This window comes from Plecotus auritus, assembly GCF_963455305.1.
Source record: "Plecotus auritus genome assembly, chromosome: 7".
NCBI lineage: Eukaryota > Metazoa > Chordata > Mammalia > Chiroptera > Vespertilionidae > Plecotus > Plecotus auritus.
Window position 1 is genome coordinate 41,520,671 of NC_137774.1, and position 17,354 is coordinate 41,538,024.

Sequence of the window (17,354 nt, forward strand, 5' to 3'; positions counted from 1 at the left end):
AGTTTTGCACCCCCCAAGTGTCACTGAAGAGCTCTGATATCAAGACGTGTGGTTGCTGTGGGTTGGTGGGAATCACGCTCACCCTGGGTCAGAGTCACAGGCGCTTAGTGTGGCCTCGTGTGTGCACCTAGAATCAGGGACCCTGCCTGCGCCACATTGAAACAGAGAACCCACAGGCGTGTGCCAAAAATCAAAGTCCCCTATTGCGTGTCAGGAGTCAGAGGCTCCGTGTCCATGCCAAGAATCGAGTATCAGAGTCTCTGTTTCTTGGTGCTACCTCACACTGAGAATCAGGTCCCTGTGTGCACATGCACCAAGAATTGGAGTCACTGGCTCTTAGTGTGAATGTACTGGGAATCAGGGATCTCAGGCGCATGTAATGGGGAATGGAGTCTAGTCACTGGTGGTCAATGCTGCCTCTTGTGTGGAGATTCAGGGTCCCCGATCTGCCCAGGAGACCGGGTTGCTCAGTTGCACTGTGTTGGCAGGAGGTCCACTTGTGCCCTGCAGTAAACAGCCTTCTGTGTGCGCTTGCCCTGAATCAAAGTCAGGTGGCTCTGCCCCTTAGTGTGGGTGTGGGGTCTGGTCACGTGGGTGTGCACTGTGTAAAACAAACTCCCTGTGTCCATGTACCCAGGCTCAAATTCAGTGCTCCCTTCCTGTGTGGGCACAGGGTCTGGTCGTGGGGAACGAACTCCTCGAGACCGTACATCCAGGTTCAAATTCACCGCAGCCTCTCTGCTAAGGTGCAGGGTCTGGTCATGGGAAACAAACTCCCCTGGTTTGCACCCCCAGGCTCAAATTCAGTGCTGTCTCCCTGCATGGGTGTAGGATCTGGTTGCAGAAGACAATCTCCCCAAGGTCGTGCACCTATGCTCAAATTCAGGACTGCCTTCCTGCCTGGGCATGGAGATGAGTCGTGGGAAACAAATTCCCCAAGTTTGCAAGTCCTGGGTCAAGTTCAGCGCTGTCTCCCTGCCTTGTGTGGGCATGGGATCTGGTCACAGAAGACCACCTCCCTATGGATGAGCGGCTAGGCTTGAATTCCGCTCAGTCTCCTTGCCTGGGCATGGAGATGAGTTGCAGGAAACAAATTCCCCGAGTTCGCAAGTCTGGGGTCAAGTTCAGCGCTGTCTCCCTGCCCTGTGTGGGCACGGGATCTGGTCGCAGAAGACCACCTCCCTAGGGGTGAGCGGCTAGGCTTGAATTCCGCTCAGTCTCCCTGCTTGGTCGCAGAGGCTAGTCATGGGAGACAAACTTCCTGTGTCTGACACCAAAACTCAAAGTCAGGCAGAGTCGCCACTGCTTTGTGTGTGCAGAAAGCCTTATTGTGCGGCTGGGGTCTGGTAGTTTCTATGTCACTGCGGCGGGGGCAGCGGGGGAGGGGGATTGGCTTTGTGACTCACAGAAATCTGCGGCCGGGTGCCTGGAGTCCTGGTGTCCCTGGGTCTGCAGCTGTGGTGGCAGGTCTTCTATCAGAGCGGCTGTAGGGTCCTGGTTTCCTTCCGAGACCAGACTGGGTGGTGGCAAGGCTAGGATCCTAGTCTCAAGCAGTTCTGTTCTTCAAGATGGCATGGTCTCTGTGCCGCCGGTGTCCTCCCTGGAGTATTTGCGGTGGCCGCAGGGTTTTGCTGTCTAAGACTGCCTGGATTGGCAGCTCCCTGGAAGAACTGCAGGGTCTAACTGTCCCTATTTCACTCACACACACACCCACACACGTCCACACACACCTCTATCGCTCCCTCACTCTCTCACACACTCTCCCTCCCTACCTTCCTGCTGGTCGCCATCTTGCCTCCCTACACCAAGTTCTTACAAATGAAAACAAAATAGGAGAATGTGTGCCTGAGACCTTATTCTCCCACACCCTTATACATAATCAAACTCTGTGCATAATCAAACTTCTCAGTCTCTGCTGATAGTTGAAAAATGCCATCTCATGATTTTAATTTTCATTACTTTAAACTGCAAATAACATTGAACATTTTTCACATATTCTAATCCATTTGTGTATCTTTTTTTTGTAAACTCCCTCTTTTTCTCATTTTGAGTGTTTTTTAAAGGACCTTTCTTATTAATTTGTAAGAACTCTTTATATATTAAGGAAATTAGTCATTTGTCACAGGAATTTATAGTCTATGTTAAGTTCTGGTGAAGCTAGTTACTGTTTATTCTTTTTAATTTATTCCCCCTAGCTATTCTCACATACTTTTCCATAAGAATTTCTGAATCAGCTTTCTCTAGTTCCAAAAACAACCTGCTTGGCCTTTACCCCTCTGGCTCTCTCTCCTACTACTGTTTCCTTCTCTCTCCTGGGTTTCTTGACCTCAGCACTATTGGCATTGGGACCTAATAAGTCCTTTTTGACGGAAGCAGTTCTGTGCACTGTGGGGTATTCAGCAGCATCTTGGCTTCTATTCACCAAATGCCAATGGCAACCCTGCACCCTCCCACCCCTGGTTGTGACAATGAAGAAAGTGTGCAGACAGTGCCAACTGTCTGAGGGACTCGCTCTGATTAGCTGCACTTTCTCCTCAGCCTTCATAGAGCGGGCAGAGAACACTCCTGCCTCCTCTAAATCTCTGCTCCAATGTTCCTTCTCAGCCTATTTTAGACTACAGTTCCCCTGCCTGCCCCACACTCTCTATACCAGCCTTGGGCAAACTACGACCCGCGGGCCGGATCCGGCTGTCCTATCTGGTTCTCTTGCTCTCCCCTCTGCTCCTTTACTTTGAATTTATATTAGTTCACACAAACACTCCATCCATGCTTTTGTTCCGGCCCTCTGGTCCAGTTTAAGAACCCATTGTGGCCCTCGAGTCAAAACGTTTGCCCACCCCTGCTCTATACTGTTCCTGATTTTCCTTTATTGCATTTTTCATCTTCTAAAATACTATATAATTTACTCCTTTAGTCCTTTATTTTGTCTGTCTCTCCCCTTCCTTTAAAAGTGTAAGTCCCACGAGGGCCAAGATTTTTATCTATTTTGTTCTCTCCTGTATCCCCTATGCCTAGAACACACCTAGTACATAGTAAGTTGCTCAATAAATATTGAATGAATGCATGAGTTGGAAGAATAGATTTGTAGGTTGGCTTAGATGAGAGATGACATCTTGACTCATCCTACACAATACAATGGTGTTTTCCATATATTAAAGCTTACTTTTACGTATGTCTTCCAGTACAATTTTTAAGTTTCTTATAAATAAAAAATTCCAAATGATTTTTATAGTAAACATCTGCCCAGACTGGTTTTTCTTGTTCTTACTAGAGGCCCGGTGCACAAAATTTGTGCACAGGGGGTGGGGGGGGTGGGGGAAGGGGGCCTTCTCAGCCCAGCCTGCACCTGCTCCAATCTGGGACCCCTCGGGGGATGTCTGACTGCTGGTTTAGGCCCGATACATCGGGCCTAAACCGGCAGTCGCACATCCCTCTCACAATCCGGGAATGCTGGCTCCTAACTGATCACCTGCCTGCCTGATTGCCCCTAACTGCTCCCCCTGCCAGCCTGATCACCCCTAACTGCCCCCCCACCAGCCTGGTTGCCCCTTACTGCCTCCCTGCCAGCCTGGTCGTCCCCAACTGCCCCTCTGCTGGCCTGGTCGCCCCCTATTGCCACCCCCCCCTCCCGCTGGCATGGTCACCCCCAACTTCCCCCCCAGCCAGCCTGGTTGCCCCACGCAGCCTGCTGCTTGGTCGTCCGTCTGGTTGTTTTGGTGGTGACAGCCCCTGGCTTTTTATATATTAGGATTAGTGGACTTGGGAAGTTGAACTGCCTGACTTATGTGGGTGCGGAATGGCTGTCAGCAGGGTGCCAGGCCCCAGTGGCTTCCCTGGGAGGGTGACCCTGGGGCCTGCAGTGATGTCTGGAGGACCCTTGTTCCCCACCACCCAGTTCAGAGCTCTTCCTCAGTCTCCTGGGAGGGCCTCTGCCTTGGCTGACGGAGCCTCCCAGGCATCCATCCCCATCCTGCTCCCCAAGGGGGCTCACTCTGAGCTCTCCTGCAGGGCAGGGTGGTTACCTGTCCTGGCCGGTTCCCTAATCTGCTGGGAGGGGCCTGTGATAGAAACGGTCTGTTCAGTGGAGTAGGGTGTTGGAGGAGAGACCTTTCCTTGGCAGCCTCTGAGAGGACTGAGAATGAGGGCCTTCCTTCCCTGCCTCTGTTTCCCCAGATCCTGGCAGATGGGCCCCTGCTCCCCACCTCGCACTACACTCTTGCCTAGGCCTGCACTGGGAGTGGTGGGGAGATGCAAGGTAGAGGCCAGCTCTGGACCCTCCTCCTGGGAAATGGGCACGACAACCCTTCCGAGGTTCTGAGAACTCTGGACTGGGCATACACTGGGCACTTTTTGAAGAGGGCTGTCCTTATTTCGTTAGCCACAGATGCCAGTCTCCAGGGTGTCCTTTTCGGCAGTCCCTATGAGGATGCCTGTCAGGACCGCGCTAGCTGCAATCCACCCCCAGTCCCCTGACTGTGCCTGAGGTAGCCTCAGAAGGGTCTGAAACTGTGACCTAGAGCCACCCATGGCAGGAGGAAGACCTGTGGAAGCACCTGGCTCCCTCCTCCTGTAAAAGTCAACATAAAACAAGATATGCTTGGGAAGCAAGACCAGAGGTGCTGTTGGTGTACAAAGCGCTGTGTCAGGTCTGCTTTCTACTCTACCTGGGACCATTGGGGCCCCAGTGGCCCTGCTCAGAGCCCAGAGTCAGAAGACGCAGCAGGCAGGCCTGGCTGTTGGGAAGCTTGGCCGGGGCCCTGCGGCTCCCAGGGCGGCTGGCGGCAGGCCCCATGGGGCCATGGCAGTGTCCTGTGGTTCGCCACTTCACATTTATAGCTGCAGGCTTCTCAGTTTACTGTCCCTGCAACGGAGGCCTGGCTCTCTGCACCGCAGCTGTGGTGAGCTGGGTGCCTGCCTGAGCGCCGAGCTGAGGGAGGCTCCGAAGTTTCCCACCAACCCCCGCCCAGGGCTTGCCCTGCTCTCTGCCCAGAACCTGGTTTCAGGCTGGAGGAGCTGCTGGATGTGGAGGGTCCCCTGGCACCCCTGCCCCACGAGCCTCCATGAGCAGCAGGAACCTTGCCAGAGAGCGGGTGCCCCAGGGGTCTCTGGGGCAGGGAGCTGATGGAGTGGGTGAGGGTGAGGGTGAGATTGGAGAGGGGCTTACGGCCAAGGCTGGGGTGCATGGGGGTTGCTACTTGATAAGCACATGGGAAACATCCAACTGCTGTTCTGCAATGTGAATCCCTTACCCTGTGGGGTTTCCCAGGCAGCCTCATGCCAGAGAGGCTGGCCAGGGGTGGGGGGCCCAGCCTCATGGTGCTACTCTCAAAAGACAGCTCAGAGGATGGATGTGTCTCTGTTCAGCCAGGAGGGTCCGAGCCTGGGAGAGGTTAGGGAGGGAGGCGAGTTGTCTGAACGCTGGCAGCCTTGGTGCAGCCTGGAGCAGGACCGGAAGCCTGACTCCAAAGCCTGTGCCAAGTGGACCCCAACTTTTGTCGAGCTGGGGAGTGGGGTCCTGCTGGTTTGCCAGAGCCCTGGGAGGAGTAGGGCCTGGCTCCCGGGCACCCAGCGGCAATCTGCCTGCTCTGACTCAGTTTTGGGGTGTGGGGGGCCCCAGTGCAGATGGACTCCTGTCCTGCCCTCCCCACCTGGGCCCAGGGCCCTGGCTCTGCCTGCTCTTTGGGAACTCTGGGACTAGGAGGGCAGGTCTGAGAGGGAGGGAGTCTGGGGTCAGGCATGAGGCAGGCCTCTGGGGCGTCTGGAAGCTCACACCCTGCAATCGAGGGAAACCCCAGAGAGCAAACAGGGGAGGGGTGGGGGCAGGCAGGGCCATGATTACTGGGTGGGGTGTGGAGGGACCCATGGGAGGGAGGCTGGGCCCACCTTGGGGAGGTGAGGCAGGAGGGCAGATACCTAAAAACGGAGCTGATTTTCATATAAATAGAATACCTGTTGGGTGTGTTTCCTTTTAAAGTTGGGATTTATTTCAGGGTTCCCTTCCTCAGCAAACACCCAGCATGCCAGTCCGTGGTGGTTTCAGCCTGGTGACACGGGTGGCTGACCAGTCAGGTCACGGTGCCCCTCTTCTGGTCTCAGATGCAAAGGGCAATCCAGTCTGCCTTTACTGACCGCCGCTGGAGGCCTGGTCTGTGCTGAATGGAGTTGCTAGGAAGAAGCATGTCCTGTCCTTGCCCCCGAGGGTGAGGCAGCCCTCCTCCAGACTGTACAGGAGGGACAGGTTACTAGTAACTCAGTCTGTGCCAATCAGGAAAGGCTCCAGGGCCTAGTCTAAGCAGAGCTTTGAAGAATGAATATGAGTTTTTCAGATTCTCCTTGTTTTCTTGTAACAAACAGTAAGCCCCTACTATGTGCTGGGTGTCAAACTCGTAAGAGAGGGACAGGACACAGGCCCTGCCCTGAGGAGTCCAGCAGGACAGTCAGTCATGTGAGTGGTGACAACAATGTCTTAAATGTTAAAAAAGAAGTGTGTTTAAGATGCATCAGAGGCCGGGGAGGGACCCATCCATTATTTGTGGGGACATAAGAATAGGGGCTGGCTTGTCCTGGGCTTGGCTGAGGCCAGGGGAGCTGTGTGCAGCAGGAGAGCTGTGGTAAGAAATAGGTACTTGGGCCTGGCTGGCCTGGCTCAGTGGTTGAGCATCGACCCATGAAGCAAGAGGTCACAGTTCAATTATCAAGAAGTCATGGTTTGATTCCTGGTCAGGGCACATGCCTGGGTTGCAGGCTTGATCCCCAGTGTCAGGCATGCAGGAGGCAGCCAATCAATATTCTCTCTCATCATTGATGTTTCTATCTCTTTCCTTCTCCCTTCCTCTCTGAAATCAATAAAAATATATTTTAAAAAAAACAACAAGAAACAGGTACTTGGATTGGGCTTTCTTAGGTCCAACTGCTTAGCGAGTTGCCCAGAGGCAGGGAACCACCCAGCAGCCAAGAGTGGGACTGGGGTTTTCAGCCAGTTGTCTGTGGATGAGCTGTGTGCTTTGAACAATGGGATTCCAGCTCCCTCTCCTTCACCACAAGCTGGGTGGCCTTGAGCCCCCTGCTTCACCTCTCTGAGCTCCTTTTGCTCATGATGACAGTGGTCACACCGACTCGGCAGGAGTGATGTGAGTAAATGAGATGTGAGCACAAGGTCTCCTGTAGTTTGCTGATAAAGAGACGCTGTTCTCTCTCCTCCACAGGAGGCAGAACTGGTCATGGGAGGGCCCGTGGAGGAAGGGACGGTGATCTATGCACCCAAGCCCACCCTTGCTCTGTCAGGGGTGGTTTTATGGGGAGGAGAGATGGCATTCTCTGGTGGGTCCCCGGACAGGGAGGGGTGCAGCCCAACGGGAAGGTTGCCTGCATTGACCCAGGCCTGGTTGTCACAGGAGCGTCTGCGTAAGCCTGGCTCCTTTGTCTTTTTCTCTTCTGAATTTGGGCAATGCCAGCCTGTCTGTGACAAGGGTACCCAGCAGCCAGGGCTCAGCTCACCTGACCCCGGGACCCCAGTTAGTTGAGGAGGGGGCAGAGGCTCTGAGATGGGACTGACTCGGGAGGCTGGCCTGCTCCAGGGATGGCGCTACCTCCATCTCCAGACTCGCACTCCGCAGGGCGAAGCTGCAGCATCCCACTTGTTCACAGCACCGGTGGTCTCCTCGAGAGCCGCTGCTGACTTGGCCTTGATGCAGGCTGCCCAGGAGGACCTCCAACAGGATGGGCCTGCGAAAGGCCCGTTACCTGCCAGTGCTCAGCATCCAAAATAGAACCTTGTGCGGCAAAGCCTTAATTCCATGTGCCCCAACAGCAGGTCGGTGTAGGGATAACTATGATCTAACTGGTCTCGAGCTATAATTACGGAGTCAGGATGAAAAATTACAGGCATTGTGTGGGCTTGTTTTAAATATAACGTAATCCATACCGTCCTCTCTCTTATTTGCTAGAGTTGAGGTGGAGTCTTTGGTGGTTGGCACAGGTTTTGCCTGACGTGTATAGCAGATAAACATGGCCCTTGCCAAGTGAAAAGGACACAGCGGGAGGCCTCCCCGGACCCCTGACGCTCCTGACTGCCCATGGCCCACAGCCCACAGCCCACACGCGTCTGGGCAGTCTCTTTGTTGTTCACATCATCTGCATGTCGTATCTCCCCAGCTGGCCACCCTGTCTCCAGCCTCCCACGGCCAGTCCACTAGAAACATCTTTGTAAAACACAGCCTTGATGCTTCATGGCGCCCCTCTGCCTACAGGGTACATCCAAACCCAAGTCCCTTCATCTCTTGGCCCCAAACTACCTTTCAGCACCTATTTGGGAACAGCAGCTATGAGTACATGGGATCTGGGGTGGCCCACATGGTCATGCTCAGGCTCCTTGGCTTATGAGCTGAGTGGGGGTTTGGGCAGGTGACTGTGTCGATGTGCTTCAGCTCCTCAGCTATGACTACAGGTTGTCGTGAAGGTGGAATGAGGTCACACACTCCTATGGCGACCCTAGGCATGTCCCTTTTCCCCACCAAGTCGCAGTTCACCGAGCAAAAGGAATCAATAGTCTAACTGCCTTTCAAATCGGTAAATGTTTTTAAAGTGGTATTTCTTGGTGTAGTTGGTTGTGTTGTAAGGTGGGCAAGCCTCTGGGAAACAAAATAGAAATACACATGCGAAACATGTTTATATCCTAGGAGTAGGAATCTAACCTAACGGGAAAATCAAACTGTGGACAAAGGTGTATATTTAAAAGATGTTTACTTCAATGTGTTTTTATGCTCTCAAAGAACTGAAAATATAAAATGCCCAATATTTAGGTAACAGTAAGTATTCATGATGTGTCCACTCAAAACACTCTTATGCAGTCATTAGAAGTGTTTATAAAGAACATTTTTTATGTTGAAAATGCTTATGTTTAAAGTGAATAAAACAGATACAAATTATATATGTTTTTATGGTAATAAAAACATACACGACCACAGGAAAAAAGTTGAGGCGGAAATATAGCAGCAGTTATCTTTGGTGACCTTACAGGGTTATATATTTTTGTCTTGTTTTTTGTATCTCCAAATATTTTAGAACAGGCATGCACTACTTTATAATCATTTTAAAAAGAGATGAGTGTTTAAAATGGTCTAAATAAAATGAGAAGCTAGAACTCGATGTCTGAGTTTCTAGATTTTAACAGCCTCCAATTGCAAGGTCCACGGTGTCTGAGAGGTGACAGCGGAGACCGCCTGCCTCAGTGACGAGCAGCAGGTCCAGTGCCCGGAGTCAGCAACTTGCCAGCCACAGGCTCCCATGTGCATCTGCACCAACTTCCCGCGAGGCCAGCTGCATTTCTGAAGTCTTCCTGTAATCTTCCCAGGTGCCAGGAACCTTCAACGCCACTGGCAGTGGGCAGTGGGCCAGCCCGCTCTGTCCCTGCCGCACCATGGAGTGCTGGTGGCCCCGCATCCACTGCATTCACCAGGACAAGTGGGTTTCCGCCTGAGAAGGGAGCTCTTTCTGCCACAGTGGGTCAGGGGCTCGGAGCAGGAAGAGAGACCGAGCTGCGGTCACCGCTCTGGGCCCCTCTGCTATCCACATCTGGACTTTGGGACCCACACCCCCCACTGCCAGGACAAGCAGGTCCGTGGAGCTGGAAACACTTCATTGGAGGGGGTCACTGAGGGACAGCCTGGTCACTCCCACCATTTCTTGGGAGATCAGCCCAGATGAGGCCACCTGGAGAGATAAAAGGGGTTCTTAAAGAGCCCCCGGAGGAAGAAAGGGGCCCATATGAGTTTGGTGCGGGAGAGAGGCCCTCTAGGCCAGGGGTCTAGCCAGCAGCTTGTCAGGGCCTGTCCAGGACCGCCATGGACCAGCCCAGTTAGAAACCAGAGGAAGTCCCGAATCAGAAGCTGAAAGACCATGGCAGACAGACAGGCTTACAGCAAGAGTGAGATGACACACAGCAAGGGCAGAGGTGGGGAGAGGGACAGGCTGAGGCCCAGTGCGGGCAGGGAGGCCATCCCAGGAGTGAACTCCCAGGAGGAGACCAGCGCCCAGAACACCTCATCCTGGCTGCAATCAGAGGAGCCGGCGTGCCACTTTACGCCTACTAAATTAGCACCCATTAACCAAATGATACCACTCAGCTGCCAGGCTGTGGTACAACCAGCTTAAACACACTGCCCGGGGCCCTGTAAATTAGCGTGGCCTTTTAGGGAAGAAATTGGGCAATACAGCTCCAGGGCTATTAAAATGCTCATCTCTCATTCTGTGGTAATTCCACTTCTTGGAATGTGTTGCAAGGAAATAATTCAACAGAAAAATGACAGGTTTGTACATCAGAGATGATGAGCGCAGTGTTTTCCATTATGTCCAATAGGCACCAGGAATGTTGTTTAAAATAGGGAATATGAAGACTAAATAACAGCACTTAAGGATCCTTATGATATGTGCAAAAAGCAGAATATAAAACTATCTGTATGAAATCAATAATGACAAAAAACAGCCGCCTGGATGCCCGGCAGCCCCACCCTTGCTGGTGACCGGTGGTCCTTGACGCCCGCTTGCCTCACAGACACTCCTGTCTTCCCTAGGGGCCTCCCGGCCGCTCCCTGTCTGAAGCTCTCTAACCAAGAGGCCTAACCCACAGACCTCAGGCTGGTGGGGAGACGGTCTCGGTCGAGCCTGCCCACCTAGGCAGCTGACGCTGGGGCCCTGAGGAGTCTGGGTGATGTCCGCTGGGTCACTCCAATGTCACACCTCAAGGAGCCAAACCAGAACAGACATGGTGGAGTTGGGTCCTCATTTAAGAAAAGGGATAAAGTGATTTTTCAGGCTTTGAAATGTCTTGCTATTTGGGAGCACAGCACTCTGTTTAAGCCAGCTGAAGTCTGGGCTCCCAGCTGGGGCATCCTTTGGGTGAAGGCACTTTAGAACAGACTGAAGGCAAAGGAAGGAGTCGTGGGGCTCCTCTCCTGGCCTGCCCCCCAGGAGGCACAGCTGGGATTCTGAACTTGAACCACCAGTTCTCTGTCTTCCTCTCGTTTCTAGTGGTCGTCCCAGCAGTGGCAGTGACTGAGAACTCACGAACTCGAGGGTGAATGACAAGAAAGGGGAGAGACCACGTAGGGCATGAATGAGCATGTGTCACCAAACAATTCTTATTCATAGCCTGTCTGGCTCTCCAAACATGCCCTTAATGGTGCTCCAGAGAAACCACGTCCCTGCCTCACAGGGGCTGAGGGCATTTAGTGGCCAGGCCTGTGTCCAGACAAGCCTAACCTTGTTCATTCAGTCCATGCACAGGACTGAACACGAAGAGGCTTCATCATGGTCCCTGCCCCTGGCGCGCTTTCAATCTCAGGGAGAGGCAGGAGTAAACAAGGAAGAATAATTCAAGGAGTGATCACCTGGGTGCTATGAAGAGGTTGCAGAGGTGGGGAGTGAGAACACCCAGGAAGTGGGCTCAGGATGGGGTGGAGGGCCCAGCAAGGGTCCCTGGGGAGGTATAAATGAAGCTGGGCCTTGAGAACAGCAGGATTTTACCTGGAAGAAGGAACATCAGGGGCCAGGGGCAAGTGCAGGAGTCTGCCTCAGCCTCCCCAGCTTCTTACCCGGGGGCCTGCCAATGACCCATCCTGCCCAGACCTCTAAGGAGAGTGCAGCGATGGTCTCAGCCTGATTCCAACTGCTGAGGGTCCTGAAACTGACCGTGATCGTTCATTCATTCCTTAGTTTGCTCCTATAACAAACACTTACTGCCCACCTGCTCTGTGCTAAGTACTCTTACACATTCTGGGGGATATAGTGACAAACAAGTCAAGGTCTGTGCCCTTCCAATAGGGAAAATAGACAACAGACAAGTGACAAATAAAATAAATTCACGATGGAGAAATATATAATAAGAGTTAGTGGATAAGAGTGATGAAGGTGGGGGGAGGAGCAGGAGGTATTTAATCAGTAAAATCAATATCTGACTTAACACCTAAATGATGTGAAGAGGCAAGCACCATTAAGAAAAGCATTCTAGGCAGAGCATTCTAGGCAGCACACATGGAAAGTGCAAACACAGGGATAAACGTGGCCTATTTAATGATTAGCATGAAGGCCAACAAGGTGGAGAAGGCATCAGGGGCTGGTGGGGTGGAGGGACAGGAGACTGGGCCACAGTGCAGACTCATGGAAACCACCGGAGGAGAACATTTCAAGGGGAGGATGGCTCCAAGTTTCAAATGCTACAGAAGGGTCGGCGAGGATGGGACTGAGAAGAGCCACTGGAGTTAAGACTTGGGCACAGTAGGAACAGACCTTGGGAAGGACAGCTTTGGTGCAGCGAGGCTGCAGGGGTAGAAAAAGACATCAGATGGGGAAGCTTAAGCAGCAAGTGCAGACAGCTCCTGAAGGAAGTCTGGGAGAGAATGAAATAAGATGAACCATGGCTTAGGGGTAGGGTGGGGTCGGATGGGGAAGCGGGAGTCCAGGCTGGGAATAGGAAAGATGTAACTTTATCGTTGACTTAGGCACGAGAGCAGGAGAGGGAGAGGTGCCCCATGGACTTCCCACTCCTTTCTTCTCCTTCCCCGCTCAGACCTCAGGCTTCCTGCGCCCCCCTGCCTAACAGGCATCTCTTCCCAAGTGGTTGCCCGGCCTCCACCTGTCCTTGCTCAGGGAGACAGAGCTCACTACTGCACGGCGGGCAGGCAGCCTAGTCCATCATGGGACTGGCTCCACTGTTACAAAAGCTTTCCTTGGAGATCAGACACAGACGTGGCACAGTGTTGGAACTTTAATGGGGCTGGGCTTTCTATGTTTGGCTATAGATATCATAATACGTTTAAAAAAATCTTCCTTCTGTTGAGCCCAAATGCACCTCCTTGTAGCTTCTTACCCTTTGATTCTCATCCTGCTCTCGAGGCTTCCTTCAGACAGCAGAGGGCAGCGGGCCCATGTTGTTTTCCTGTCTCAGGTTTTAACATTCCTGCTCTTCTGGGGTCTCCAGGATTTCTCCTGAACACACTGCAGCCTCACTATCCTTTAGCATAGATACATTACTAGGGGAACAGCTATCCATTCCTCTCCTACCAGCAGACTAGTGGTTAAGAGCCAGCCTGGGTTTGAATCCTGGCTCTGCTCCTCCCTAACTGGTAACCCTGGGTAAGATACTTTACTTCTCTCTGCCCCAAGGTCCTGCGGATGCGTGGATTAGAATGCAGTGCTTCCAACAGTGTCCAGGGGAAAGTCAGTGCTCAATGCATGTTTACTGCTCGCAGGTGTTAAAGCTCCGTTTGGAAGGGAATATAAAGCTCAAGAAACTGTGCCGGAGGAATCTGTTCATCGGTCATTCAGGGGGTGCTGGCCAGCCCCAGCGCTCACCTTCATATCTGTTGGTTTCAGAGGGCTGATCAGAGCTTTGTCCTTTGTAGAGCAGACCCCCTAAATCAACGTGGGCATGTCACGTGAAGATGCTTTGACTTCCCCAGATGAACATGGCTAGGGCCTGCTCCTGAATCAGAGGATGCTGGTCTGAGAAAAACAAGGCTTGCGAAGCATCCCCAGGGTGTTTGAAAGTCAGAGACCAGAACCTAGTCTGGGGACATAGAATGCAAAGTGGCCGCAGCAAAGCCATCTGGAGAGTGCCCCTCAGAAGCTGTCATTCCTGCGGGCAAGTGAGCTGGATCTTCTGTCAACAACTGTCCCCTTGGGCCTCTGTCCTACTTGGCACTTGGCCTAGGTTTCTGGTCATCCAAGAATCAGCCTTCACTGCTGTGCAAGGATGATCTGACCTCTGCTGTCCACTGGGTGTCATGGCACCAACGTGAAGACGGCCATGACTCGGGGCACTGCAGTGGGAGGAGACCTCAGACATGTACTTTCTCCAACTGTTTTGACAGTGTCTCCCAATATGAATATATTTTACACGGTAACTATACACAAAGTTTTCACAAAGCAGTTCTTATCTTTAATATGTGTGAGCACTCTGATAGATTCTACATTTTTCTATTTTATTTCAATAATAAGAAAAATGCTGATTGCAATCCACAGAATTGGTGTCATAGCTCCAGATTTTCTGCTGAAGTTCACGAGACATTACTGAGTTAGTACCCTAGTTCCCCAACTCCAGTCAGTGTGCACCATGTCCCTGTCAAACCTTCGGCCACATTAAAGGCTAACTGCTTATGTTTTCTTTAAATCAGTGCACCGAAACATTGTTAAACACCCACTAGAGCTTAAGAAAAATATTGGTGAAATTACAAGTTTGAGGGCTAGCTGCATTTCCCCCCAATACACACGGAATAAATACGCAGTGTCTGACAAGGTGCTCTCACTCTGGGCCTCAGCTTTTTCATTAAGTAAAACAAAGGTATTAGAATAGATTGATGCTTTTCAAAGGTTTTATTTTAGCATCTGGGCCCTTTTGCAAATGAATTCTCATTATCAGGCAAAAAGCAGGCCTGCTCTACAAAGGACAAAGCTCTGATCAGCCCTCTGAAACCAAGAGATATGAAGATGAGTGCCGGGGCTGGCCAGCAGCCCCTGAAGGACGGATGAACAGATTACTCCGACACAGTTTCACTGTAGGGGAGAGGGCTAAGGGACAGCCTGACTGAAGGAGCCAGGCAACCCCGACTGCCTGCCTCCTTAGGCTTTTACTGGAATTTTTATCTTTAGATACAATCAGTAGGGTGAGTAATCTGGGGAGGACACATGTGTTTGCATTGTCCTCTAGGCAAGGGCATCCAGGGATTAAGCATAAGGATTCCAGTAAACATCCGGAGGTCTGAACATGCACAGGCTTGTTTGGAAAGGTCAAGGAAAAATTAGGGGCGCCGCCTTTGACACTCCCCTAAGTTGGAATTCCAACAAACAGGGCAGGCGGCCTTCCACACACTTCCCTTTTATCAGAATGTCCTCCTTACAACTTTCCAAACCAAGTCTTGTTGTGCTCCGCAACAGGTGAGTAAAGACATCCAGGAGAAGGTCCCTTACAGATCTGCAAAGACAGAGGTTTTCTGTAGACAAGGGCAGGTTCTCATATCCTCCAGACCTGGATTAGATCTCAGCTCTAAGGAAGAGCATTGCCATTTTCAAACCTCTTTGACAATGGTGCATAGGAAAGAATAAAGAATAAAGGAAGTCAGGGAGAAACCAAGATGGCGGCATAGGTAAACACCTGAACTTGCTGCCTTGCACAACAACTTCAAAACTACAACTAAAAGACAAAACGGACATCATCCAGAACCAAAGCAAGGCTGGCTAAGTAAAAATTCTACAACTGACTGAAATAAAAAATAATATACAGAGATTCAACAGCAGACTAGAGGATCGCAAGAATCAAGTCAAAGATTTGAAATACAAAGAAGCAAAAAACACCCAACCAGAAAAGAAAAAAGAATCCAAAAATATGAATATAGTGTAAGGACAACTTCAAGTGTACCAACATCCAAATTATGGGGGTGCCAGAAGAAGAGAGAGAGCAAGATACTGAAAACCTATTTGAAGAAATAATGACAGAAAACTTCCCCCACCTGGTGAAAGAAATAGACTTACAAGTCCAGGAAGCACACAGAACCCCAAACAAAAGGAATCCAAAGAGGACCACACCAAGACACATCATAATTAAAATGCCAAGAGCAAAAGACAAAGAGAGAATATTAAAAGCAGCAAGAGAAAAACAGTTAAGTTACCTACAAGGGAGCACCCATACAATTGTCAGCTGATTTCTCAACAGAAACTATGCAGGCCAGATGGGAGTGGCAAGAAATATTCAAAGTGATGAATAGCAAGAACCTACAACCAAGATTACTCTACCCAGCAAAGCTATCATTCAGAATTGAAGGGCAGATAAAGAGCTTCACAGATAAGAAAAAGCTAAAGGAGTTCATCACAGCCAAACCAGTATTATATGAAATGCTGAAAGGTATTCTTTAAGAAGAGGAAGAAGAAAAAGGTAAAGATAAAAATTATGAACAACAAAATATATCAAGTGAATCTAAAAATCAAGTGAATAAAAAATCTCATGAACAGAATAAACTAGTGAATATAAAAGAATCAGGGGCATAGAAAGGGAGTGGACTGACAATTCTCAGGGGGAACGGGGTGTGGGGGGTGCGGGAAGAGACTGGACGGAAATCGTACACCTATGGATGAGGACAGTGGGGGGTGGTAAGGGCAGAGGGTGGGGTGGGAACCGGGTGGAGGGGAGCTATGGGGGGGAAAAAAAGGAACAATTGTAATAATCTGAACAATAAAGATTTATTAAAAAAAAAATAAAGTCAGAGTACATACGTACTGAACCACTGAACCATGTTCACGAAACACCCTTATACTGTAAAAGAAAATATTGTCCTACACTTGGGCTGGGTCAGGGATGTTTTGGGATGGTAATCCACAAACCTCTTCTTGGGAATCTATATATATAAAAGGCTAAGTGACCGTCCGTCCATCCGTCTGACTAACTGACCAGCCAGTACATATGACGCACACTGGCAATTTAAAAATAAACGTTGACTTGTGCATGCGCGACATTTGTCCCCTTCTGACACTGGCCTCCCACTTAAATTAAAGACAATTTCCTCTGATGCCAGCATTTGCGATGACTATTAATAAATCACAAGGACAAACTCTAGACAGAGTAGGAATATTCCTACCTGAACCCGTTTTCAGACATGGTCAGTTACATGTTGCTTCCTCTTGAGTTTGAAGAGCCTGTGATATTAAAGTTAAAGTTGTAAATACTTCGTCACAAGGGAAATGAATCAAGCACTCTGAAAGTGTTTTTACTCTTAATGTGGTATACAGGGAGATATTAGAATAAGTTTAATCAATTTATCAGTCATTGTTTTTATCAATGTTGTTTTTATATCATGTTTTTGTTGTTTTTATATCATGTCTTTGTTGTTGTTTTATCATGTTGTTATTATTTATTTAGCAATCAATTTATATATTATTTTCATATACATTTTACTAATGTTCTTTCATTTCTGACACTTCTATTATAGAGAAAGGGTGAACAGCAATATTAAAATGTTTCTAATTAATTTCCTTTCAATGTGCACGAATCCATGCACTGGGCCACTAGTCAAATATATTTCTGATAAAATGCTTAAGCAATTTTCTGGTGAATTTTAATGGTAATAAGACCTCTGAGAAATCAGTTACCTATGCGCTCAGATTTGGGAGGGACCCAACGGCCTTTATCTGTCTTTCAGTAAATCTAGTAATTCTTAACCAGAACTTTTTTCTTATCTAACCATTCACTTTTCCTATACAACATCTTTGCCAATAGATACTTGTTGAATTGACCAGGTAGAAGCCTCTTCCTTTGCCATGAGATTGTAATAAGAAGGTCAGGAGGGTGGAAAGCCCCAGATGCCTAG

General features: G+C 50.1%; 2 protein-coding genes across 5 annotated transcripts in view; one reads left to right on the forward strand and one right to left on the reverse strand.

The window, feature by feature from the left end:
* The window catches only part of LOC308254507 (Na(+)/citrate cotransporter), a 49,851-nt gene extending 36,551 nt beyond the window's left edge, over positions 1 to 13,300 (forward strand). Inside the window, exon 11 of the mRNA XM_080680610.1 lies at positions 13,162 to 13,300. Coding sequence (XP_080536736.1) covers positions 13,162 to 13,254 — 93 coding nt within the window. The 3' untranslated portion in view covers positions 13,255 to 13,300. The remainder of the gene's footprint in view (positions 1 to 13,161) is intronic.
* The window catches only part of LOC308254509 (uncharacterized protein C17orf100), a 49,222-nt gene that overhangs the window by 20,933 nt on the left and 10,935 nt on the right, over positions 1 to 17,354 (reverse strand). The window contains exons 3-4 of one of the 4 annotated variants that reach the window (XM_080680612.1): positions 16,626 to 16,683; positions 8,725 to 9,711 (exon numbers count right to left, since the gene is read on the reverse strand). The exons of 1 other annotated variant lie outside the window; for it this stretch is intronic. The gene's annotated coding sequence lies outside the window, so the exon portion shown is untranslated. Of the gene's footprint in view, positions 1 to 8,724; positions 9,732 to 16,625; positions 16,684 to 17,354 lie in introns of those variants that run through there. 2 more of the 4 variants (XM_080680613.1, XM_080680614.1) reach the window with 2 other exon arrangements.